Source organism: Notolepis coatsorum, assembly GCF_963971535.1.
Source record: "Notolepis coatsorum genome assembly, chromosome: 16".
In the NCBI taxonomy this organism is placed as follows: Eukaryota; Metazoa; Chordata; class Actinopteri; order Aulopiformes; family Paralepididae; genus Notolepis; species Notolepis coatsorum.
This window is the reverse complement of record NC_140180.1, coordinates 44,715,291-44,742,790: the sequence shown is the minus strand read 5'-3', so window position 1 is coordinate 44,742,790 and position 27,500 is coordinate 44,715,291. Positions and strand designations below refer to the sequence as shown.

Here is a 27,500-nt window from a genome sequence, read left to right as displayed (position 1 = left end):
TTAAACCCTTTTAAATCTTAGACAAACAAAACGCTTTCATGAAATATTGTAAGCCGTCATTTGAGGCTTTATAAAAGCAGCACAATGAACACAAATCTGTCAGTGCCAAGTCCGACCTCATCTTAAATAACAAACAGCATTGCTTGTTGTAATTAACAAAGAGAGGCAGAGTTGATTTTGCAAAAATAAAAATATATATATATATATTTTTTTCTAATCGAATTTTATTTTCATATTCGAATCCCATGCCCATCGAACAAAGCTTCGAAGTATTTAAGACAGCCCTAGCTGTATGTTAACTTTTTTTGCACATAGCACTGGTGCTACAGAGGTTGATAGTTTTGTAGCACAGGCCAAAATCTTGTAGCACAAGTATAAAACGTGTTATATTTGTAACAGTCACAAATGTTTTGTGCTATTTAGTTGCAGTGCCATGTTTGGCTGTAATTTTCATGCTGACAAGTTGACGTCACACAGCCAGACATGTTATGTGTAAGGAATTATGGGATTGGTGTTGGATGTATGGACTCTACTAGGGGTGGGAATCACCAGTTTCATCACGATACGATATGATATCGATTCTCTTGGACAATAATATTTGCCAATATCACAAAGTCTGCCACGATACCATACGATACAGGTGCCTGCAATCGATATGATACAATATCATAAGCCCATTCAACACAATCTAACATTTAAATTAACTCAAAAAAGGTAACGAAAATATAATTTGAAAGAAATAAATTTAGCTCTTCCAGACATTTAAATGAAAAACAATCTATTGTTTTAATACAAATAGACCTCATGTTCACTGTAAAGTGCCACGTTTTGATATATTGAGCTTTAAACTTGAAATAACCTTTTGGAACTCACAACACACAACCTAAAACCCCTCCCTACCTCCCTCTCCCAAACAGTTCCTAAATTTTTTTTATGTTGCATGATCATGTATACATTTATTATGTATTATATTTGTTATGTTTAAATATCAACATTATCTGGCCATCCTCAGTAAATACTATCAAACTCCTTTGACCTCACCTACTTAACATCATTGACGTAGAGAGGGACAGAGAGAGGCTGAGGCTCCCCCGCCCCCTCCCTTTCCTCAGTTTTATCTGCCTCTGACCCGGGTTAGCTTAGTTTAGTTACCGGTAGCAGCTAACTAGTTAGTTTTGGTGAGGATGCAAAGCATGTAAGATGCATTGGAAGCGTTGCAGGGAAAAACAGGCAGGGACTTATTTCCTGGTCGCAAAATGCGCACTCTAACATAACATAGCACGCTGTTGTTGTTGGGCTGCCGGAGCTGCGCTTGGGAGGAAATGCCACAGGATTTTCAAAATAAGAGTATCGATATGAACCGAACGTTGCTAGCTGCCGGAGCCATAGATATTATGGCTGGAGCTGCGCTTGGGCGGAAATGAGACTTGCCACAGGATCCTGTTGATTTTGTTGTCATAGTTCCCACTCCCTTCTGCTCCTGTTGACTTTTACTCCCGGTCCTGCCCAATCACGGGATACAAAGTGAAATTGACTCTCATCCGGTGGGAATCCCGAAAAGATGTCATCCTCTACACATTGTTGAGTGTAAATCCACTCAGCTGGTCATGCCAGACTTGTTTTCTGTTAGTTTGGATTTGTCACACGCAGCCAGTATTCTTGCAAATATGCGACACACGGTTAACAATAAAAAAGGGCATTTGCTGCTTTCCAGTGTGTGTGTTTGTGTGTGTGTACAATCATGCATGTTCTCACACACATACACACACACACACGCGCACCCACTTGCATACTGTATGTTGTAGAAATAATTAAATGTCACGAGGCTCAGGCAGTGGAGTATCTGGGAGGGAGTTTTATGACCCCTCGCCTCGCTCCACCAGGCCTCTCAACGACCCGCTCCTCCAGCTGCACTGCCCTCTCCACGGTGTGCCCCCCCCCCCCCCCCCTCTCTCTCTCTCTCTCTCTCTCTCTCTCTCTCTCTCTCTCTCTCTCTCTCTCTCTCTCTCTCTCTCTCTCTCTCTCTCTCTCTCTCTCTCTCTCTCTCTATCTCACTCTCTCGTTCTCTCTCTATATATCTATCTCTCTCTCTCTCTCTCTCTCTCTCTCTCTCTCTCTCTCTCTCTCTCTCTCTCTCTCTCTCTCTCTCTCTCTCTCTCGACCGCCAAGTCGATTTAGTAGGAGAAGCTAATCTGAAGTGTGAATTATTATTATTATTATTATTATTATTATTATTATTATTATTATTATTATTATTATTATTATTATTATTATTATTATTATTATTATTATTATTATTATTATTATTATTATTATTATTATTATTAGTATTATTAGTATTTCCACAAATCATGTTGAGAGCCTGTTGCCCTGGTTATCACTCCTAATTATAGACTGTGATAGTGGCGCTAGCTAATATATTTTCAGACCCTAACCAAAGCCCCCAGAGCTCGCTGCCTCAGGATCCAGGCACCGACCTGATAATGCAAGGGGGTTAGGATGAAAGGAGAGACACGGGACAGGTGCACCACCTCTCCCCAGGAGGTAGAGTATCATAGTCTTATATCCTCTACTAAGGGTTTGCCTCCTTAATAGTAAAGTAGTTAAACGTGCAAAAGCTTCATCCATGTTCCACTCCTCCGCTAGCTTTTTTTAAGATCATTAAGGTGCCCGCCAAGGTGTACCATCACTGTCTTGGGTTTTAGCCCATCTTAACCAATTTGGAAGGCAATTTACTGTGAGTGTGGGTGATCTTGCCTCTTGAGGAAGATCGTTGGGCATAAAAGGTTTGCTTTTCTGTAATTCCCCGGCACCCAGCGGGTGACAATTTGCCCTGGGTTAATAAGCCTAGAGGGAACAGCAAAAACATGGAGAAAAGAACGATTCTAAAGTGAGAAAAGAACGCTTCTAAAGTGAGAAAAGAACGCTTCTAAAGTGGGCAACGTAAGGTATATGATGCATATAAAATAGAGTCTACTTTTACCAATGATCATGAACAGTTCTAATCACTTCATATTTTATGACAATTTTACAATAATACGGCTATGACGTTATGCTATAACTGACTGTTAACATGGTAGTGGTAGCTACATATGATGACAAGAAAATTATTGTATTGGAGAGACTGAATCAATTGACAAACAAATAAACACTTAATCGACCTGCTGTAATTCTCATCAGCTGACCAACATAGAACAAGTCATATAAAAGAGTTTAGTTTCACCCAATATGTCCTGGTTCCCGGCCCCCTGTAGCTCGGTCCTGGTCAAAACCTCCAATGAAAAACTCTGTGTCCTCCTTTTATACAGAATGAGTTCTCTAGAAGTAGCCTGTTTTTCCTCTATTTACGTCCCCATCATATAAATACTACCGTAAGGTAATTTGACCTGAGACCCCCCTTGACATCAAGACTGTGGAGATGCCTTAACAAGAATTTGTAGATGTGATCTACATAACACATAATGATGTCAAAATGATGGCTTGAAGAACTATTTAGCTTCCAACTCCCTGTACCTGGCATATACAGTAAGGTTATTTAGCTACGTTTATCTAGCCTCCAGAATGAACGTTTAAGAACTTTTGTTCTGTGACCACCAGAGTATTAAAAATGTTCATCTTATATGCATGTGAGAATCATCGCCCTCACAGAGATAATCCACAATACAACGGAGGATGTTATTGTTTGGATGTTGTTGATTAACACCCCATAGTGTAAAGAGTGAGCCTGGTCTCAACTATTCTGGTGGAAAACATTTCTAAATCTGACTTCTTTGTACCTCTGACCACAACCCCGCCACCACAGCTGTTATCTCAGAAATACAAGATAGTAACAGCAAGTATAGCATAGGGACATAGAAGAAAAACTGCACATTGTATAGGAGTGTCCATAGGATCCAGTGCCCTTAAGCGATTTATTAACATGTCTATTTACCATGACTATTCTAGTTATCTTTTTTTTATTATTATTACTATTACTATTGTTTTATTGCACAATTGTAGCAGGCATGGCCAACCGCATTTCACTCTATGCCCTGGTATGTACATTATGTGATGAATAAACTCTTGAATCTTGAAATCTTGAATACAACTCTTTCCACAAACCTCCTCTCACTTCCAATCTGTTCTCCTCAGTGGTCTCTCAACCCACTAGTAAACTCCCTCATTAAACACGGCTATAGAGGATAGACTGTAACTATATACATCAGTATAACACACATCAAACATGGCTATAGATGATGTACTGTAACTCTATACATCAGTATAACACACATCAAACATGGCTATAGATGATGTACTGTAACTCTATACATCAGTATAACACACATCAAACACGGCTATATATGATGTACTGTAACTCTATATATCAGTATAAAACACATCAGTATAACAAGGGACGTTTGCTGCAAGGATTAAGGGAATAAGAGTTCTCAAATAATCCAAAAGGTCAAATGTCCACTATTTTCCCCCCTCTCTAAACATTTATTCGAGCCTTTCCGTGTGGAGCTGTGTGGAGTTTAGCAGCCTCGGCTGTTAGACGCCATTAAGCCCCATTGCCTGAACCCTCCTCTCCCTCAACCAGGCTTTCTTTAGAGCAGAGGTGTGGAAGCGGGCGTCCAGCAGGACAGAGTTAATGGAGTGCTCGCAGGAGACTGGGGACTATGTTTCCCATTTTAGTCATTTTGCTTCTTTTGTGTCTGCAATCCTCCCCCATGAACCCCGCGCAGCCTAGCGAGGCTCTCAAGTCCCGGCCATTACAGATGATGAATTGTGCTACAGTTAAGCTAGAAGTAGGACAAATTGATCAAGGTGTCAGGTGCCCCCTGTGATGTCTAGGTCTCACAGAAGAAGGCCGTTGAAGAAGGAGCTGCCAAAAAGTTTGCCGTGTCAAGGTGGCTTGAGATAAATGTTTACCTGCCACTTAACACATCCTGCCTCCTGGCAGACTCGCAGCACACCCCTGGTTAGCCTATATATGGAGGAGCAGCTAATGATGCTGGGGAGTGGATACAGTTATAGTCGGCTGCCGCTAGCTGGGAGTTGTTCTCCATTCTGCTCCGCTTGAGGGCCAGATCAGGTGAAACACGTGTCCCGCTTTTAAACCAGTGAGCGTGGGCTATCAGGAGGTGTAGCACTGCGGTCTGAGATAAGCACTGCTTGGCTCTGCTTCGGGGGTTCGGTCGTGATAAAGCCGGTCTAATTAAGCTTGATTTAATCAGGGGTTGCTTTTAACGGATACTTTGATTGGGAGGGACTCGAGGAAGAAAGACGAGGGGGTGAGCTAGAGATTGGAGGGAGAGGAATTAGAGTAGGAATAGAGAGCTGTTGTTTTTCATTTGCATAAGATGCGTTGCTATTCTTAGTCGTCCTTTCTTTTTGTTTTCCTTTGCGTAAATGATTGCAGGTTTTGGTGGCTTTGTTGCTTTGTGGAGAAAAGGGGGGGGGGGGACCCAGCAGCAGCCCTGGTTCTCTGCGTTAATGGCAGAATATGTGGCATTTCCTCAAATTAATTATGTAGCAGTGTCAACGTGTTCTGTTCATAAATTCAATTTGCCTGACTGTCATTTCTCTTTGAAGCGTGTGTGAGGAAAAGATTGATCACCCCGCTCTCTTGAGAAAGTGTTTGGTCAGCGCCAGTCGTTTCGGAACATCTCCCCTCAGCCTCAGACGCGGGCAGAGATGGGTGGTGAAAAGAAGAAAAAAAGACACCTAGACCCTTATGAGACCCTCATAAGTCACCCTAATGATCCCAGTTTAAAATAATGTCTGTTCTGAACCACAGTGATGAAGATGGTGCCCCACCGACTCATTAGTATTGGGGAGGGGGGGGGGGGGGGTAAAGATAGACGACCCAGTTAAAGCTTATTTTTGAACCCCCTTTTTCCATCGATGTGCTGCTCTGTGTGAACCAGTGCAGGGCCACTGTTCAGAGGCAGAGTGATGTGCTGCTCCGTGTGAACCAGTGCGGGGCCACTGTTCAGAGGCAGATGGAGCCACACAGCCTCCCTGCTTCCTCCTCATCCATGCCCGCTGGTTCCACGGACCCCCCACCACCACTACCACTACCACCACCTAACCAAGCAGCTGGAACACTGGGCCGGGAGGAATGTTTTTCCAAGGCCGGTGCTGGTTTCATTGACGGAACAATGATAGAGCGCCCGGGTATCGAGCGGCTCCACACTAAATCTTGGTAAAGAGCACTTAGCTCCCCTGCGTTAGCCACAGAAAGAATATCTGTCAATGGACATCAGTGCATGCTTTCATCCTGGAGTCATCCAGTGCCTGTATTAGCTGCTAAGCACCGAGTGTATCTTTCCTGCCTCCCCGACCGTTCAGCATGGAGAGGGGGTGGACCGGAGTGACAGCAGGCCTTAATGCTGATGCTCTTTAATAGTCTTGTCTATATTGTGGGCTTCGTGCAGAATGCGGAGGCGGAGGGGGTGGGGGGTTCCGTCGTTGTTCTGATGTAAGCGGATAGTTAAATGCTTTTATGGACAGTGGGTACTGCCTCAGGCTGTACCCCAGTGCCTTAAAGTTAAACCTTCTTGTATTTGTGTGTCTCATAGAGCTTGGAAATACATTATTGTTACATTACGTTATATATCAAGTACAATTATTGTGTATCAGTGTGACTGTGTAGTTTTTCTTTATAGGAATCATAATACACAATTACATTACACACTTCCCATTGTCATGCGGTCCAATACAACTGATGACCATCAGTTGTATTATTTAATGTGTATTTTCCATACCTACACGGATATAGTGATAGTAACCTCCAGATCATTGTGACTTTCTTTTCCCCTTACCACCACAGACACCATATCAGTCCTAGTGTATCTGTGTATGTGATGTACACACTTTAACCATCTTCCTCCCCTTTCTCTCTCTCTCTCTCCTGCAGAAGGAGACGAGACCGGCGTGATGGACAGCTTGATGGAAGCCCTGCAGTCCGGAGCGGCCTTCCGTGATCGGCGAAAACGAACTCCGCGCAACGGTAAGACAGTGAGAACCCGACCCCTTAGTTCTCTGGCTCCTCTTTCTCTGGTGGTCAGAACGTCTGCCAGTCCACTTTGACTTTTGATTCGCTGCTTTTAAGTAGAACCAGTGTTAATTTCGTCAGCAACAATTATTACAATTTTGGCATTTTAAAATATTAATATATGTATACGCTTTTTACGTTTTTTTACCTGCTTAAAACTAGAGGAAAACTAAACACTGAAATTAAATCAACAAAGATTTTACTCAAATTATGAAATAGTAATTTCTGTCGGATGAAAATAGTGTGTGCAAAGATTTGTATTGAGAGAGAAAGGTTTAGGAGAACAAGCTGCAGATAATGTGTTGTGTCAGGGTTTGGATTTGACCTTTATAGAGATGTAGGCATACAACACAGTATCTGACTCTTCCCTCCCACTGGGATAGGTCGACATGGACTCGCCTTGAGCTGACAATAGCTAGATTAAAATGTGCATTGTTTTTGTTGACGAAAACAAAATAAAAACAGGACGGAATGAACGCTGAAAATCGATAAGACCTTATAGTCAAGAGCAGGGGTGCAGTCGTAATATGGGCGAAGGCCAAACGCCCGCGCACGCGTGCACGCGCATACATGTTCCCTCGGTTGCGCACAGAACAGATGATATCCTTCCAGTCGGGAGATCAAGCAACCCCCCACCACACCTACAGGGCTTGTATTTGGTTGTCGGTATCCTATTATTATGCAAAGTCTAGGTGATAAGTGCCGGCGGCCGGGGTATACGGCGCGACGAGTCATTTTTGTGTCGTCGTGCCGGCACTTATCACCTAGACTTTGCATAATAATAGGATGCGCGCACTTCGGCCTCAGTGACGAAGCCCAAACGTCGTTTGACCACGTATGCCCAGCACTGCACCCCTGGTCAAGAGTAAACTAAAACTAGAATCTAAAATAGCAGCCAAAATGAACACTGTACACAGAGCCCCATAGCGTTGTCCATGTCACACAGTCTTCAATGGGAAAGGAGCGCGACTCTCTACTCAGATATTCACCATATTGTGTCCTGCATGGTTTCACCATTGCAGTTCTCTTTCCCTGGACATTGTGGCTGAAGATGTTACCTAGTGTGGATATTCACAAACCAAATGAATAACACATCCATGTGGACAAAACCGCTTAGCAAGCTCATTCTAATTGTAACAAAGATAATAGTGAATATTAAAAAATGTTATTCAATTTTGACAGACCTCAAAGGTGAATGTCCACGTCTAGATAGCCGTCTGTCACATGCACATGGGGAGTGGGATCACAAAAGTGTCAAGCCAGCAGTGTCCTTGTTACCTAGAAACATAAGGTGAATATTGTGGGGGAAGAGACACATCTATTTGTGTCTTTGCTCATGTGTCGTGTGTGTCTCAGTGTGTGTGCATCGTTCCTTGTCATAACTCTACAGCTCGCTGTCAAGATTCACACTGACACACAAACACAGGTGCACCCGCGTGCGTGCACACACACAGGGGACACGTGCACGCGCACACACGCATCCACACCGAGGCGCACGTGTGTGGCCTGGTGCACTTCATTAGCGATTCATTGTCCCGTTGCCATTCATAAGGTTCTGATTACAATATGGGCACGCTGGCCGCTGCTAGGCCGGGGTGATTTAGCATAATCCTAATGTTAACATATTCCGTTCTGCCATGATGAGTGTGCCGTGCCCAGGGGAGCACCACGTGGCCGGGGGTGCCAGGGTCCATTGATATGCAGGTCTGAGTTCTGCACAAGAGCACAAGAGCAAACAGGTGCTCCCATCTCTCCACACAGTGACCGTAGAGCATCTTCAGAGGAAACACACGCGAAGGAGCTGGACTTAATGATCCTTGCTGCAGTGTCGACGCCCGGCTCTGAGAGGAGCTCATCTGTTCACTCGGCAACAGAGAGACGAGGATTGGTTTGAAATGCTGTATTTATTAAAGGTGCTATAAGGAAGCCCGTAATAAGCCGGGAGCCATGGCTGTAATGAAATGACACATGTAGACATCTGTTTCAGGCCTTTACGGTGTTGCTGAGCTCATAATCACGTTGGTTTATACTCCCACCGTGACGGCGTGTCCTAACCCTGCTAGCTAACCGTCACACCGCAGATAGTCACATATGGTAGCTGCGTACTGAGGGATTTGTGATGCCTCTCACCTCTCATCTGTCGTCTGGGTCCAGGACCAGCCATCTTTCATATAAAAAATGTGTGAGAGTGGGAGATAGAGCGGGAGAGACCAAAGAGACCCGGCTAATGAAACACACCGTGAGACACCCTCCTGTCTAGAGGCTGGATCTCGAAGTCAAATTGAGTATCTCAGGTGGAGTACCATAGCTCCTTTAACCCCTTTAGACCTAAAAAGCCTGCTAATAATGCATTATATAGCCTGTATATACACACAAATGTGTTTCCCGGTTTCAATGGGTTAAGCTTTCAGATGAACAATGTCCTCACACTTTCCAATCTAAAGACGGTACTTTAGAGTGTTCTGTCCATTCATAGTTGAATGTAGTTGATGTTGAGAGACGTTCTTGTCATATATCACATTCACTCTATGTTCTATCCATTACTATTACTGTTATTATTATCTTCTCTGCCTGTGCCTTCCCTCCCCCCTTCCCCATGTTGCTATGACACCTGACTTCTCCCAAGGGGATTAATAAAGGAACACTTGACTTGACACTTGACACGCTCCAATCGATCCCATGGCCCAGGATGACGTTTCCATCGGAATTGTCACTTTTCGACCTCGCTGTAAAGCCATAACTCATAATTTTGTTTATAAACCTATCCCTTATCTTACCCACTCCCACCACCTACACGTGCAAATGTCCTTCCCGGCTATGGAATCTAGGCACTACTTTTATATTGTATTATCTCCACACATCACACACATGAAACAATGCTGATATCCATGACAACCTATCATGACAATATTATCACACTTATTTAACTCTAGAAAAGAAGATGAACATGATACTCTAGAAAAGAAGATTAACAGGATACTCAGAAAGGTCTTTATTGCCAAGTAGTTTTCACATACAAGGAATTAGCTTTGGTAGTTTCCGGTGCGACATTAGCGGACAGACATTAACAGACAGATAATACAATAAAGAGGTGGAGTAAGATAAAATTAAATATGAACAAAGTTAAGCACAATAGAATAGAATAGAATTATGAAATAAAATAAAATATAGGCCATGGCTGTACAACTGTAAATAAAGAGGTTGAATAATATTAAATGGGATATAAACTAAATGAAATATAGCACAATAGAATATAGTACAATAAATAAATAAATAATAAAATAATAAAATAAAAATTAAATAAATAATACAAATAGGCATGATACTAACATATAATAATATTAGGGATGTCCGATATTATCGGTCTACCGATATTATCGGCCGATATTGGCATTAAAATGTGATATCGGAAAATATCGGTATCGGTAAAAAAAAGCAAGTAAGAACAAATTCTGATTTTATTTATTGTCAAAAGTATGCATAATGTTGTGTTAATTCCACAACAAGAGATATGTAATGTTAATTACCTGAAATTATTCCGTTTGTTTTGGGGGGGGGGGGTGGGGGGGGGGAACCCTGCATATATCGGTATCGGTTGATATCAGTATCGGAAATTAAGAGTTGGACAATATCGGTATATCGGTATCGGTAAAAAAGCCAATATCGAGCATCCCTAAATAATATATATATATATATATATATATATATATATATATATATATATATATATATATATATATATATATATATATATATATATATATATATATATATATATATATATATATATATATAGTGCTGTCAGGCAATTAAAAAAAATTATCTAATTAATTACAGGATTTGTAATTAATTTATCTAATTAATCGCATTTTAATCGCATAACCATTTTATGCCTGATATTCTATATTCTATAATCATATTTCAAATTGCATGTGTCCGGATTGCAGAATTCAGTACTGTATCTACAAAACCTTCTGTTTAATCATCTTCCATCTATTAATTTGCTTAGATTTTTCAGGTCTGGTCAATTTGAGCATAGTGTTATTCACAGTCAAAGATAAAAAATGTTTTATTGATATTCTCATTTGGTTCATTACAATTTACTCAAAATAAAATTTTCATTCAATCAATCACCACGCAGATTGATTGATTGATTGATTGATTGAATGAACATTTTATTAAGATTGCAGAATGGGTACAATACAGTACGGCTCAATACACACAATTGTTAAGGGAGTGCAGACCAGAGAAAGACTTTCGTCTTGTTTACATCAGGGTCCCCCATTTTCAATTCATAATGAATCCATTCTTTGTGGATCTAGCCCACAGTATTTCTGACACTAGGAATACATTCCCTGAGATCCATAGATGTCCCTAGAATCAGATACCAAGAACATGCAAATGGACCATATTAAAAAAAAGTCTGTTTTTTTGTTTTGTTTTTTTTGTAATTAATTTTGAGTTAATTTTCATAACGCGATAATTTGCTGTGTAATTAATTAATCTAATTAACGCGATAAACTGACAGCCCTAATATATATATATAAAACATGATACTCTTACCCTTTCAAGTTATGTGACAACACATACTCTAAAAAGAACACAAGTTGTGATGTTCCCAACTAAACATACAGATATAGAAGACACAACATATGCGTCTATTAACACATTCAAAACATGTACAGTATATATGTTTACGCCGTAGGGATTTAATGATGCAAAAAAAACCTTCATTCAATTCAGATTATTTTGGCAATGGTTCAGTGCAACATAAAGTTGTACATTTTGATTATGGTACATGTGACAAGACTGAATCAGGGGCAGCTGTAGAAATCAGAAACCAGTTCAATCTCCAGACCACCAGGAAGATATGGGACGGGGGGAGTGAATGAATAATACTCCACCCTCCATCAACAACCATGCACCACCACTGAGGTGGGTGTGAGCAAGGCACTGAACCCCAAACTGCTCCTAGTGGAGCTCCTCACTGCCTAACAGTGTCACACTGTGGTGGTGCTGCAAAGCTCCCAGGTGAATAATGTGGAACTCTGAGTAGCAGTGCATTTCTGAACAAGTCCATACTGTATGATATCAGCAAATAATAAGATATATATCCAATTAAAACCTCACTTCAAATAATTAGTTCACTGAACATGCAATAATTGATATAGATTTCTGTTAAAAAAATAAATAATTGCATGTTGTTTATGTGCAGATGTGAATTTTGTTTTATACAAAACTCAACTAGACAAGTGATTCAATCTTTAATATTGTCCCAGCTTGACTATTGCCCAGCAGTATGGTCTAGTATTACAATGGATGAAGACATTACAAATTGTACAAAACAGAGCAGTGTGTATTGCACTCCGTTGCAAATACAGAACAAATGTTGTTGCAATGCACAATTGTCTTGCTTGGTTATATGTTAAAAACAGATTACTCTATTCATTGTATTTATCAGAAACATCTCTATTACAAAGACACCATTTATTTTGTATAAGGATTTATCATTCAGTTTAGATAGACATAACTACTCTACCAGACACACTATATAGAGGAAACGTTACATTACCGAAAGCAAGAACAAGCTCAATCAAACGGTTATGTACCGAGATATGCATGAATGGAATTCACTCCCTAGACATATCACACAAGAAAACAGTAAAATATTATAAAAAAGATTCTGTAATCCAAATATAACAGGCCAGCAGATCAACAAGACATGGGGGCAGGTTTTTACTTTATATGACTGCAATGAGTTGAGAACGTTGTGTAGTTTTTCATGTTTTTCAAATGTGCAGAGTTAAACAAGGTGAGTTACAATTATTGCATGTGGTCAAATACACTGTATTGGGACTGTATGCACTGCAACAACATTATTATGTTAGCCTTTGAGGTCTGTTATGTTAAATTTGAATTAGTTGTTCAATTAGGTGTGTGTGGGCATGCATACGTATTCTTTAGCTACTTCATATATATTTTGATTATTGTATTTTTGGAGCTTGTCTTGTCTGTGTGTGTGTACTAGTCTTTGTCCTGTTGTACTTGTAACATTATTTGTTATGATGAAGTATTATGTTGCACGGTAACAATGTAAAGCTTGCAATAGCTGCTGCAATGCTGTGGCTAATCGGGGATCTTAATCAACTAAACGGAACCAAACTAAACCAAGAAATCGCAGATAGCATTCAATCTTGTCGCCTCCATCACCTGAGTATTTTTGTGTTGATTTGAGTGAGTGAGTATGTGTGTGTGTGAGCGTGTGTGTGCAAGCATGCATGCTTGAGGGTGCCAGAACCCAGAGGTATCGTGCCAAACAAGACTTTTGGAGTTGGGTAATTGGTGCCAAACTCTTGAAATTACTCCTGTCTGACATCTCTTCCCACTTCCTTCTTTCCTTTTCTTTTCTTTGTTTTTCTGTTCACAACATCAATGTTGCAGGTGATCAAAGTCCCTCCAGTCCAGGCTCCCGGTGGCCCGGTGCTAACCACGGTAACCACGGTAACAGGACTCTAGGTGTGTGTATTTACCTGGCCTAGAAACCCCAAGCTCAGCACCTCCCTGCCCCCCAGTCCTGCCTGCTGCCGTCGTGTACTTTCCTCTCACAACAAAAACAAGCTGGGCTGGTCTACCGCATTCAGAACCCTATAGTCTGAAGTGTCACTCGCATAGGTTTTCAAGGGGAGATTCAGGACTTTTACTAATCACTAATCATGTCTACTATTAGAACATTCCCCCTATTGATCACTAGCTATATCTACTCCTAGGACATTCAGAAGGTTTTCATGTTTTTTTGTATTAACAAAAAAAAATAAAAAAAAAAGAGGCTAACAGGAGGCCAAAAATAGACCCTGCTGAACAGTGATCGATAGGTTATTCCAAAACCTTCTCTTTTAACCACTGAAACTTAAACTTTGTTTCAAAGTGTTTTTGTTAGGCCTTTGATCTTGAAGACATCCAATAACAAGTGGTAATACATCCTTTGAAGCTTTTTACATCTTAATTGTGCGTAGACGGGTGTACTATTCTATAACACTTATCCTAGTAATCCTTTTCCATAATGACTAATGACATCATTGAAGGCACGGCGCATTTATTTATATAGCACATGTCATACACAGAGGCAATTCAAAGTTATTTTTTAAAAGGGAGTATAAGGAGAAATAGCGTGCAGAGCAAACAGAGAAGAGAGAGAGTCAGATTGTCACGTTCACAGTAATTACATTTACATTAAAGGCAATGAGGAACATGAGTTCAGCCTGAGTGTAAAGAGTTGGGTAGATCCAATATCTTTAAGAAGTTTGTTCCAACTATATGTAGCATAATAACTGAATGCCGCCCACGATGTTATACCGGTAGTCATTGTGAAAAAGCTAAACATTACACCTGTCTATGCAGAATTCAAACTATATTTATTATAGACATTGGCTTCAAAGTCCACTTCATTTCGTACGAGTGACTCAGCTGTATCTCTGTAATGTAGACCAGCACCAGTTGACATCTTAACTCATCCCGTAGACCCCGCCTAGACCCCGGCTGTAGACCCGCCTGTAGACCCGCCTGTAGACCCCGCCTGTAGACCCTGCTACATCTACATCCGGCTGTTTGTTGGAGGCGTTGTGTCTCGTAGACCTCCTGCCCTCCGCCATGCGATGATGTTCCTCCAGTGTGTGTTCCCTCCTCTTGCTTCCTCTTCCAGGCCTGGCGTTCGTCTCGTAAATGTCAGGCCGCTGTGCAACAGCGCCCCAGAAAGACTCCCCTCTAATGGTTTCTTTCAGAAAGACTCCCCTCTAATGGTTTCTTTCAGAAAGACTCCCCTCTAATGGTTTCTTTCAGAAAGACTCCCCTCTAATGGTTTCTTTCAGAAAGACTCCCCTCTAATGGCTTCTTTCCGTCCTGTGGCCTGGCCCACTGTAGTGGAATGTGATTTATGCTCCCACCTCAACAGATTGCATCTCTCTGTGTTGTTTTCTCCTTTACAACAATGTCTGTGTCAGGCCTTGCTTTTTTTTTTTTTAAATCTGTGTTTGTGTACAGTTTGTCCAAATGGCTGCGAGTGAGATAATGTGTCTGTAGGAGAGTGGGCGGCAGCATGTTTTGAGTCATAAGGAAGAATAAAACTGCAGCATGCTTTGACTTTGTTGATTATTGTAATCTTAAGGCCTGAAATAAGGTGTGGCCTTTCTTGTAATCATTTCAAAAGTCCCGGTTGTCCGGTCGCTCTGTGGGCCGGTCGCTCTGTGGGTCGGTCGCTCTGTGGGCCGGTCACTATGTGGGCCGGTCGCTCTGTGGGCCGGTCGCTCTGTGGGCCGGTCGCTCTGTGGGTCGGTCACTCTGTGGGCCGGTCGCTCTGTGGGTCGGTCGCTCTGTGGGCCGGTCACTCTGTGGGCCGGTCGCTCTGTGGGCCGGTCACTATGTGGGCCCGTCGCTCTGTGGGCCGTTCGCTCTGTGGGTCGGTCGCTCTGTGGGCCAGTCGCTCTGTGGACCGGTCGCTCTGTGGGCCGGTCGCTCTGTGGTGCGGTCGCTCTGTGGGCCAGTCGCTCTGTGGTGCGGTCGCTCTGTGGGCCGGTCGCTCTGTGGGCCCGTCGCTCTGTGGGCCGTTCGCTCTGTGGGTCGGTCGCTCTGTGGGCCAGTCGCTCTGTGGGCCGGTCGCTCTGTGGTGCGGTCGCTCTGTGGGCCGGTCGCTCTGTGGTGCGGTCGCTCTGTGGGCCGGTCGCTCTGTGGGCCGGTCGCTCTGTGGGCCGGTCGCTCTGTGGGCCGGTCGCTCTGTGGGCCGGTCACTATGTGGGCCGGATCACTCTGTGGGCCGGTCGCTCTGTGGTGCGGTCGCTCTGTGGGCCGGTCGCTCTGTGGACCGGTCGCTCTGTGGGCCAGTCGCTCTGTGGGCCCGTCGCTCTGTGGGCCGGTCGCTCTGTGGCCCCGTCGCTCTGTGGACCGGTCGCTCTGTGGCGCGGTCGCTCTGTGGGCCGGTCGCTCTGTGGGCCGGTCGCTCTGTGGACCGGTCGCTCTGTGGACCGGTCGCTCTGTGGACCGGTCGCTCTGTGGGCCGGTCGCTCTGTGGGCCGGTCGCTCTGTGGGCCGGTCGCTCTGTGGCGCGGTCGCTCTGTGGGCCGGTCGCTCTGTGGCGCGGTCGCTCTGTGGCGCGGTCACTCTGTGGGCCGGTCGCTCTGTGGGCCGGTCGCTCTGTGGGCCGGTCGCTCTGTGGGCCGGTCGCTCTGTGGGCCGGTCGCTCTGTGGGTCGGTCGCTCTGTGGGCCGGTCGCTCTGTGGGCCGGTCGCTCTGTGGACCGGTCGCTCTGTGGGCCGGTCGCTCTGTGGGCCAGTCGCTCTGTGGGCCGGTCACTATGTGGACCGGTCGCTCTGTGGACCGGTCGCTCTGTGGGCCGGTCGCTCTGTGGGCCAGTCGCTCTGTGGTGCGGTCGCTCTGTGGTGCGGTCGCTCTGTGGCGCGGTCGCTCTGTGGGCCGGTCGCTCTGTGGACCGGTCGCTCTGTGGACCGGTCGCTCTGTGGACCGGTCGCTCTGTGGGCCGGTCGCTCTGTGGACCGGTCGCTCTGTGGGCCCGTCGCTCTGTGGGCCGGTCGCTCTGTGGGCCGGTCGCTCTGTGGACCGGTCGCTCTGTGGGCCGGTCGCTCTGTGGGCCGGTTGAGCAGCCTGTTAAACAGAAACAAGAGCGAGAGACGGGGAGATTGAGAGTGATGCGTCATCGGCCCACTTTGATTATGCACCCGCCCCCACACCCTCCTCCAATTATATTATGATGATAGGTCTGATTTATTTGAGTGACAGTGCATTTAGCAAATGTCAGATTGGGAGCAGCCCCTTCTCTTCCATTCACTGTATAGCCTGTGCATTGCACAGAGGAACGGAAGCCCACCCTCCGCTAGCTCAGTGTTTTTAATGTGTCGGCACCCAGTTTTCAACGGAACAGGGCCATCACTTGCTGCAGTACTCGACGCCCCCAGACACCGGTCCCAACATAAATCGTCTCATCGCCCTGCCTATGACAAGCAGAAGGACTCTTTTCACCGGTCAATCGGAGATAATCTGTCATCAGGGTATCAATGGTTACATACATACTGAACTCTCCTACTCTTGAGCATGTCTAGGGAAACGTTGCGTGCGTGACGCCGTCATGTCCATGATATCCTCTCCAGTAGACAACTGACTGAACTGTATGGACTATAATGAAATAATTGAAGTGTCCAGAAAACAGTCTATGCATGTGTTCAACACCAAGCTCCATCATCTCCTGCTGTGATCGTCAAAAGTAAGCAAATTTACTATTTCTGACTGTAGTATTGCCTATTTCAATGCTGCTGTTGATTGCGTAACATATAGTAACGTGTAACGTATATCCTTATATTAGTAACGTGTACTATTGGATTTTGTGCTGCTGTTGCTACATCTGCCAGCTGTGTGGTTTATGTGGCCGCTGTGCCAGGCTATGTTCAGGTGTTATGGATTTATACTGAGCATGTTGGTGCCGCTGCACCTCCATCCATACGCTGGTATGATTAATGCTGCTGTTGGGTCTGACAGATGAGATGTGTGTGTGTGTGTGTGTGTGTGTGTGTGTGGTTATGTGGCCGCCATGCGATGCTGCTGTGTCCACAGACAGTTTGTTCTTGGTGCCTTTAACCCTTTCACTACCACACTACCAAATGGTTAACCGTTTCACTGCAACACGACAAAGGGTTAACCCTTTCACTACCACACTACACAAGGTTAACCCTTTCACTACCACACTACAGACGGTTAACCTTAGTCTTGTGATTCAATGATTCAATTGTGGTGCATTCAGGCAAATAGTTGCAATGGCCTATGTTGGCTAATGTGTGCATTTACGAACCGTTTAAGTATGATGGTTTTGGACGGGCTAGTTTCACCTGGTTTTTAGACATTATCTATCATTTATGGACCAGCGATACCCAATCACTAGTGCAAATACATGCAATACCTGTGTTTATTTAAACATGACGTTATTGTTTATGGACCAGTGACACCCAGGAGTAATGGTCTTACCTCAGCAGCAGCACAAAGATGTACAGCACTTGATTTGTGTTCAATTTGAGATATTGTTTAAAGTCTGTCTGTTTATTTAAACATGATCTATTGTTTAACTGCACTTTAGAAGAAATACAAATGTGTACAGTACCTGTTGGTTGTAATTATTTATTGTTTTATAGACTGCAATAGTACACCTGAGGAGTAACTCCTTCACGAGATTGATCAGGGAATGTTAACAGTTGTGGAGACTGTTTAATGTTGCTTGTAGTGTCTATAGGGCGGTGTAGTCTGACGTCACTTTAGTTTCCCGTGCGGTCGACCCGTATAGGGATTTATCACTGGGGAAATGTATTATTGGCTTTTGTAATAATTCTGCCTCATGAAGCTTTCCATTTTTGCACAAAATGAGTTCCCTTCTATCACTAACATTATGGCTGGAGGCGTACAGGAGACAAATGCAGCCAATCACCTTCTCAGTAGGGCGAATTATACTATTTACATATGTTACATTAAAAAGTATACATAATTCTATATATCACCTCACATTCCTATGGTTTGTATGTGGTCTTAAGACTGTGAGTTGCAAGCCTGTGTGTGTGTGTGTGTGTGTGTGTGTGTGTGTGTGTGTGTGTGTGTGTGTGTGTGTGTGTGTGTGTGTGTGTGTGTGTGTGTGTGTGTGTGTGTGTGTGTGTGTGTGTGTGTGTGTGTGTGTGTGTGTGTGTGTGTGTGTGTGTGTGTGTGTGTGTGTGTGTGTGTGTGTGTGGTGCTTGTATTCATGTATCTTTCTGCTGTGGATGTACTGTATGTGTTTGACTTGCAGTAGCATCCTACCCGTGTGCCCGTGGGACTTTAGACATGCATGTTGCATGTCTAGTATGCTGTCCTCCCAACAGCCTCCCCACAGCTTCCATGCATCGCATTGTCCCTCACAGTGTCTCAAAGGCACACAGCGTTCATGGATCTCCGCTGCCCCCTGTCATTAGAATACACTCTGCGTTTGATATGGAGCTCTGCACAGAGGGTTGATGAAGCGCTGCATGGATTTGACTACGAGGTGATGAGACGGGGAAAATCCTCCCCGGATCCATAGATCGTCCTCCGAAACGGCATCTGTAAATGAATGCAGCAGTCGAACAAAGCTCCGGAGGGGTCGTCTCATCTCGTGAGGGGGCTCCAACACAAACGTCTTTAGGCACGATCTTTAGGAAAATAAAGTCTAAACTTCACAGTCTGTGAAAAGAAACAATTAAGTTCCCCCAACGACGGATGATTTGGTGATAAAAGGCGTCTCTGGGTTTAGCTGATAAGCTGTCTTTGGTGTGGTTGGGGAAATTGCAGACGTTTTTGAGCGTCTGCATTTTGAGCGCAATGTGGCTCGGAGTGTTGATGTTTATATGCTTTTATCCGCCAGGCTCTTATTCTAGTCTTTTATTTATTTTTTTGTTCAACGTCGTTTAATATCGATCGCATGCATTGTAAGATACAAGGTATTTTCTAGGACAACGTTGAGATCCTTGGAAAAGGTCGCCTTACAAATATGATAAGTTCTATTTGCAAGCTCAATGCAGGGCTGCCGCGCGACCTGCTCCTTTTCATCAAGTGTCTCGTCTGTTCAAGTGTGCAGAAGTGTTCTCCTCCAGATACAAGATCCGGCAACATTTCAGCCTCCGTCAGATCTCTCTCTTACAGGAAAGGCTCTCTAAGCTGTAATAGCACCGTGTGTAGAATCCGTTTCTGTGCCTACTTTTCATGTCGCTTGTAATCTCACGCTTTAAAGCCTCATTAACCTCCTGTCATCCTCGAAACGAGCAGCGCATACCGGAGTCTCTTGGAATAGGTGTGTGAGCGTGCGAACTGGCTTATACGCCGAAGGAGTTCTATTTAAACCTTGTCGACCTGTTGGTTAAACCGTACTCCAACTGCACACTTCCTCCGGAGTCACGCTCACTACGATTCCAGACGGCGCCAATCACAATTACATCCAATTCCGGAAACACATCCTTGTCTTCCACTTTTTACAAGATGGAGAACTAACCCCCAGAGGCCTTAGCCAATGTGCTATGCTAGGTTGATAGGCAGCATTGGAGCCGGGGTTTGTTTGCATCATGGACGTACAATGTATGTTGCAATCGTATTCGTTTGACAGTATGTTTTACAGAGGTGGTGTGTGTTTCTCCAACACAGAGCTGAATAAGGGCAGATAACGGCATGTGAGTTTGCCTGCTCATCCTGTCTGTTGTGGTACCCTGGTGTCTCTCTGGCAGGAGATTGGTCTGAAGCATGTACATCCCCGCTCATCGATTTTCGGTCGACGATGAAAGGCACAGCCTCAGTAGTTCTCTCATACTGGGGGGGGGGGGCGTCCCAAAAGGCACAGCCTCAGTAGCTCTCTCATACGGGGGTGGGGGGGGAGGGCGTCCCAACAGGCACATCAATCAGATTTCAAAGGGAATCCGAGCCAATCTTATTTATTTACTGCCTTTTTCAAAGTCATTAAGAACCCAAAACCTCTCCTCCCCCTCTGACTTTTCTGCTTCACCTTCACAGGTCCATCCATCAAAAGCCCCCTCCCCACACACACACCTCCCTCCCTCCTACAGCTTTACTTCCAGCCACATGAGGACCTTATTTGACATTCCTAGTCAAAGGATTACTCCCCCTCCATAAGAAGAGTACACTAATAATACAGTTTATTTGTATAGCACCTTTCATACAAGAATTGCAGCTTAAAGTGCTCCACAGCAGTAAAATAGACATACAATTAGCATAAAATAGACAGAATAAAAGCCAATAAGAAAAGGGGTAAAAGCAAAGCAGATTATAACAATACAAATACTGTGTCATACAGTTTAAAACCTGAGTCTTTCTTCCCATTAGATGGTCACACAGTCTAGAACCTGACAGTCTTTAATACCCATACAGTTTTATATAACAATAAAATAGCTCTCATTTACAATACAACAATCACAGTGTAGTGTAAAGTCGCAGAATGTATTAAAAGGCTATGGTGAAGAGATATGTATTTAGTGAGCTAGCCCCCCTAATGTCCATAGGTAAAGTGTTCCATAGTGTTGGTGTGTAATTAGCAATGGCTGCATCTGCGGCTGTTGCTGGGAACCTTCAATAAACCAGCAGTAGATGATCATAATGTTCTTATAGTTGACAAGAAGAGAAGCGTTGATATAATACTTGCTAGGTTTACAAGGTATTTCAGCCCCTACTGTGTGTGGTGTGGTAGTAGAGGGGCGACAGTGGCTCAGGAGGTAGAGCAGTCGTCTGGCAATCCAGAGGTTCCCGGTTCGATTCCCGCTCCTCCCGTGCAGCGTGTCGATGTGTCCTTGAGCAAGACACTTAACCCCTAATTGCTCCCAATGAGCAGGTTGGCACCTTGCATGGTTGCCTCCGCCGTCGGTGTGTGAATGTGTGAGTGAATGTGTGAATGAATGGGTAAAATGTGAGGAACAAATTGTAAAGCGTTTTTGGATAAAAGCGCTATATAAAAAAGCAGCCATTTACCATGTGGTGGTGTGGTCTGGTATGGTGTGGTGTGTCGTCTGGTGGTGGTCTGGTCTGGTGGTGTGTCGTCTGGTGGTGGTGTGGTGTGGTGTGTCGTCTGGTGGTGGTGTGGTGTGGTGTGTCGTCTGGTGGTGGTGTGGTGTGGTGTGTCGTCTGGTGGTGGTGTGGTGTGTCGTCTGGTGGTGGTGTGGTGTGGTGTGTCGTCTGGTGGTGGTGTGGTGTGGTGTGTCATCTGGTGGTGGTGTGGTGTGTCGTCTGGTGGTGGTGTGGTGGTGTGTCATCTGGTGGTGGTGTGGTGTGGTGTGTCGTCTGGTGGTGGTGTGGTCTGGTGGTGGTGTGGTGTGGTGTGTCGTCTGGTGGTGGTGTGGTGTGTCGTCTGGTGGTGGTGTGGTGGTGTGTCATATGGTGGTGGTGTGGTGGTGTGTCGTCTGGTGGTGGTGTGGTGTGTCGTCTGGTGGTGGTGTGGTGGTGTGTCATATGGTGGTGGTGTGGTGGTGTGTCGTCTGGTGGTGGTGTGGTGTGTCGTCTGGTGGTGGTGTGGTCTGGTGTGTGGTCTGGTGGTGGTGTGGTCTGGTGGTGTGTCGTCTGGTGGTGGTCTGGTGTGTCGTCTGGTGGTGGTGCTCTTAGTTACGAGTGAATCCCCAAGAAGGAACCGTAAGGTAATAAGTGGAGCTACGATGAAATTTGCTCTTAACTTTTGTCGTAAGTCCAGTGGTGCATGAGGTCCATTGTTCTATTACCTCCCCCGGAGCGTAATACATTAATCTCTTAATACATTTATGTATTACCTCTCATGTGTTTGGTATCCATGTGCGATACAAGACAGGCATGTTATGTTCAGCCTGGGAGCTGTTTCCTGATCTCGTCTGTGATCACAAGGAAAAGAAAATCACACGTTTGTTTCTGAAATTATACCACAAGATGTGATAGCGATCATAATTCCCTTAGCAATTAATTTGTTCACACATATGTTCCCTCCTATCATGGCTGTATCTCTCTGTCTCCTTCTCTCTCTCTCTCTCTCTCTCTCTCTCTCTCTCTCTCTCTCTCTCTCTCTCTCTCTCTCTCTCTCTCTCTCTCTCTCTCTCTCTCTCTCTCTCTCTCTCTCTCTCGCTTGCTTCCTGTCTACCTCCCAGGTTCTTGTTCTTCTTTACTGTGACGTGCACACATTCATACACCCCCGCACCTACACGCACACGCACAAACATCAGATAAGGGGGTTGTTGCTATTGTCGTCCTCTCCGTTGATGGCTAAAGCCCTTTGCTTCCAGTAACTCCAGGCCTCCTCTCTTCAGGGTGTTGATAGATGTTATTCATCGGGGGTTGGCCCCCGGGGGCCCTCCTAAAGGAGTTGCCGCTAACGTGATTTGTTTTGGGGCCGCGGTCGACCCAGAGGGTGTTACTGCTCCTAGCTATGGCTTGGATGGCTTAGTAGATGAGAGATATCAATAGAAGTGGATGAGAGCTGGGCTCTGTAGAGACAGGCCGCTTGAAACCTATCACCTGCTCCACGTTGATAAGGATATTTATCAGCGGACTGAAAGGGGCATATGTGGACGGGGGGCGCTGAAGTGTCGGGGGCGGCCCCCGCTGTTCAGGGTTTTTTGATGTCCAAGGGCACAGGCACCGCCGTTGTCCCGTCCACAGACCCTAAGGCCCTGTGTCCACACCTGATCGTTTATCACGCCCCAGCTGAAAAACCATCATGGAAAATATAGATGTGGATTTTATGTAGCGTTTGAGCACCCTGGACTCATAGCTGATCCGTGGTTTGACTCTGGCAGGAGAGGACAGTGAAGTGAGCAGAGTGTGACGTGTGATAAATCACATCTCAATAAAAAGGGCAGGTTCCTTCCCTCTCTGACTCTCTCTCCCTCTCTCTCTCTCTTTCTCTCTTTCTCTCTGAGTGGACACTGGTGGTATCTCACCCTGACCCCACGCTGTTTGACTTAACTCTCTCTCTCTCTCTCTCTCTCTCTCTCTCTCTCTCTCTCTCTCTCTCTCTCTCTCTCTCTCTCTCTCTGAGTGGACACTGTTGGTCTCTCACCCTAACCGCACAATGTTTGACTTAACTCTCTCTCCCTCACCCTCTCTCTCTCTCTCTCTCTCTCTCTCTCTCTCTCCTCTCTCTCTCTCTCTCTCTCTCTCTCTCTCTCTCTCTCGCTCTCTCTCTCTCTCTCTCTCTCTCTTTCTCTCTATCTCTCTCTCTCTCTCTCTCTCTCTCTCTCTCTCCATCTCTCTCTCTGAGTGGACACTGGTGGTCTCTCACCCTGACCCCACGCTGTTTGACTTAACAAGTGGCCGGGACTGTAAGGATAGCAGCAACAGGGTGCTTCCTAGTTGCCCACTTTCAGTCTGTTGACACCTCGGTACTTCATCACCCTTCCAGTCTATGAGTGGACATATCATCCCATGACCACTTCCCTTGTAGCTTGGAAATGGCTTTTTCACAGCAGCAAGTCAGTGGCTCAGTTTTATGATGGACTCCCGGCTATCAAATCACACTGTACGCAGTGGTGGAAAGTAACTCCAATAAATACATTTGGAGGTATCTTAATTGTAGGGAACTTTTTACGTTTCAACTCCTAGATTTCAATGGAAATATACAATGTTTTACTTATTTACACTACATTTACAGTGTCTATAACACCTGCAATTTCTAGTCACTATGCACGGTTTTTAGCATTTTGTGATACACACAAGACATCCTAGCCATTAATGAATGTGAATGAAATATTATTATATACTTTTTTTTTTGTTTTCTGTTTCTGTACTTGCATGTCATTTTAGCCACCTTAATTGTTAGTTTCATTATGCATTGTGTGTTGAGTACTGACTTTTAATAATTTTGTTTTGCAATAATAAAAAAAAAAAATAAAATTGAAGTCACACTCGCCAGCTGTGGAGGGCATTATAAAGGGGTATGAATGAACTGTTGGGGCTCCCTCGTCCTTATGGTTGAACTATATCCACCAGAAGAAAAGACAGACATCACGGTGGCCACGTGCAATTCAAAAACATCACCAAAGCAATTAATATATTTATTTGAGTGTTCTGTTCATTAATATGCATGTGCTTAATATAGGGACACGTTTATTGATTGCTCACTTTGGACAGTTTAAACTGGAGTGTCAACCATGCATTGTGTGATTTTAATATATATATATATATATATATATATATATAATACAGAAAATAAAGCAAGTACAATCAAAACAACAGAACAGGTTGAAAGCCTTTTATTAAAAAATAAAACAGTCAACAGGGAACTAACATTTGTAGGATTAGTTTCCCCCATCTTTCCCCCAGGGGCGGTGGCTTTTCATAAATCAGCATCCAAACACACTTGCTGTCGGCCGATTCTATCGTCTACTCCCCGTGATCAGATTGGGATGCCCTTCGGTTTAGCGGAACCTCCGCATTAACATACGAACGAGGGCAGAGTAGATAGGGGCGAGGATGTAGTGGGTAGAATGAGATTGAGCCACGGTGTTCAACGTCATCCCTCTATCTTTTTTCTTTTTTTTTTTATCTTTTTGGGGGCATTTTGTGCTTCATTGATAGGACAGTCAGAGAGAGTAATCGGGTAAAGAGATGTGGGAGGACATGCAACACATGTCCTGGGCCGGATTCCAACCCAGGACGTTGCGATTACACTGGGGTGTCCCAACATCGTCCCTTTCTACGGATGTGTGGCCTCATTGACATGAGAAGTACTCAGCCCTCCCACCTAGTGGGCCATCGACGAACAACGTGAATCCAACATGTCGACTTCTCTGGCTTCAATAATAACCTGGCCTTTTGGCAGTGCTTCTCATGTTTTCCTACTCACTCTCCAAACACTATTGGTTTTCGAGTATGTGGGCAGTTATGAAAGGTCATCCTAAGTGTAAATTGTCAACACTGGATCAATTTGAGAGGGTAAATATTCTTTGGAGGCCTTTATAATTGCGGGTTTCAGCTTATTTCTATCCTAGGCACATTCACACAGTAGGATTGATATTGCTCATTGTTTGATGGATTCCTAATAGACCTATAACTCTCCGAGCTTTAAGCCAAAGGAATGCCTTTGTATGCCAAATACAGGGAGGCGCCTGAACAACCATCCCCGGGGCTGAAGAATTGCCCTCATAATATTGCAATGGAATCTCTCCCCAGCCATCATACTTAGCTTTGAAGGATGGGTAAATTGCATCGGTTGAATTAAACCTTATTTATCGCCTATTAGGCGTAAAGAGGGGCCCCGGTGATGATCAGCATCAAAAGGAATAAAGCTTGGTGGAATTATTAAGTTTTCTGTCGACAATGAGACAAAATGACATAAAATATTGAATCTTACCTCTCTCTCTGTCATATTCCTTTTTTAGTTTTAGTTTGTTTCACCCTCAAAAGCAAAAGGTGACCATTACTATTCAGAAATACTGTCCAGGCAGCTGTTTGCATTCAGATTGTCGGGGCTACTATCAACGCTCCATCAGCCACATCCAATGCGGAATGACTATTTTAGTGTCACATTTGGTGGGCTTGATACATACAATAAGGAGCGATGGGCTGGCATGCACTGTGAGCCACCAGCGGCTGATCTCCAGAGAGAAAGAGAAAGCAACAAGGGTGCCGTCTCACTTGAGAGCTCAAACCTATATTCAATGTTCAATGTTCCGTTTGATATGTTTGCGCTAATCGGTAAATGTAAATTGTTTAGTTTAAAGGATTGATTTCATGGAAAGTGTGATGTGTGAGATTCTCAGCAAAGCGGGATAAGTGTTTCCCGCTCTTATTACATGTGACATTTTTATGCACACCCAATCAGATGGATGGTTGTTAACGGTGTTTTTTTTTAAATGTATAAAAATAAACACAATGGAAGTAGATGTTAGAGAATTGTAAATGGTTAACACAATGGAATACCCCTTTCAAGTACAATCGATGATGTTCATGAGTTAATCTGACATCAAGACACTTAAACTAACTAGAACCACTCATTACTTTTCTAATAGCCTACATCAGTGGATCCCAAACTTTTTTTTGAACAAGGCACCCCTGAAAAAACAGCACCCCAACTCTTCAAAGAAAAATGTAAAATAAAATAGAATTTTAAGCTATTAACAACAAACTTCTGAAATTGGTCCCTGATTTAATTGCCCCTGCTATCTGTCATATTATAAATCAATCCTTTAGTGAATGTTTGTATCCGCAACAGTGGAAAACTGCCAAAGTAATACCACTGCCAAAAAATTTGAAATTGCCATTCTCAGGATCTAATAGTCGTCCCATAAGTTTACTGCCAGTTTTGAGTAAACTGATGGAAAGAATAGTAAGTGAACAGATTAAAAGCTACTTTTCTTTTAACACATTGACCACTGATTTTCAACATGCATATCGTGAAGGACATTCAACAGCGACTGCTTTAACCCAAATGACGGATGATTGGCTGAAAGAGATAGATAAAAAGAAAATGGTTGGAGCTGTCTTGCTTGATTTTACTGCAGCATTCGACATCATAGATCACAAATTCTTACTTAAAAAACTTGAATGTTACGGTTTCTCCTCATCTGCACTATCTTGGATGCAAACTTATTTAGCAAACCGGAAACAAATAGTTTTTTTTAATGGGAGTTACTCAGAAGTTAAAACGGTAAGGTGTGGAGTACCCCAAGGAAGTTGCCTTGGGCCTTTGCTCTACACCATATTTACAAATGACATGCCTCTTGTCCTAAATAAGTCCTATATTTCTATGTATGCGGATGATTCAACGATTTACACATCAGCCTCAACAGCCAATGAATTAAATACGGTCCTAAAGGCAGAGTTGCAATCAGTGATGGAATGGATAAAGAATAACAAACTAGTTCTAAACATATCAAAGACAAGTAGCATCATTTTCGGTTCAAACCATACTCTAAGAACGAACCCAGTCTTGAAACTTTTGATAAGTGAT

General features: G+C 44.0%; 1 protein-coding gene across 1 annotated transcript in view; it reads left to right on the top strand.

Annotated features, from left to right (window-relative positions):
• diaph2 (diaphanous-related formin 2) overlaps positions 1-27,500 on the top strand; it is an 874,190-nt gene that overhangs the window by 738,698 nt on the left and 107,992 nt on the right. The window contains exons 26-27 of the mRNA XM_084332019.1: positions 6,902-6,994; positions 13,481-13,555. Of these exons, the coding sequence (XP_084188145.1) occupies positions 6,902-6,994; positions 13,481-13,555 (168 nt within the window). The remainder of the gene's footprint in view (positions 1-6,901; positions 6,995-13,480; positions 13,556-27,500) is intronic.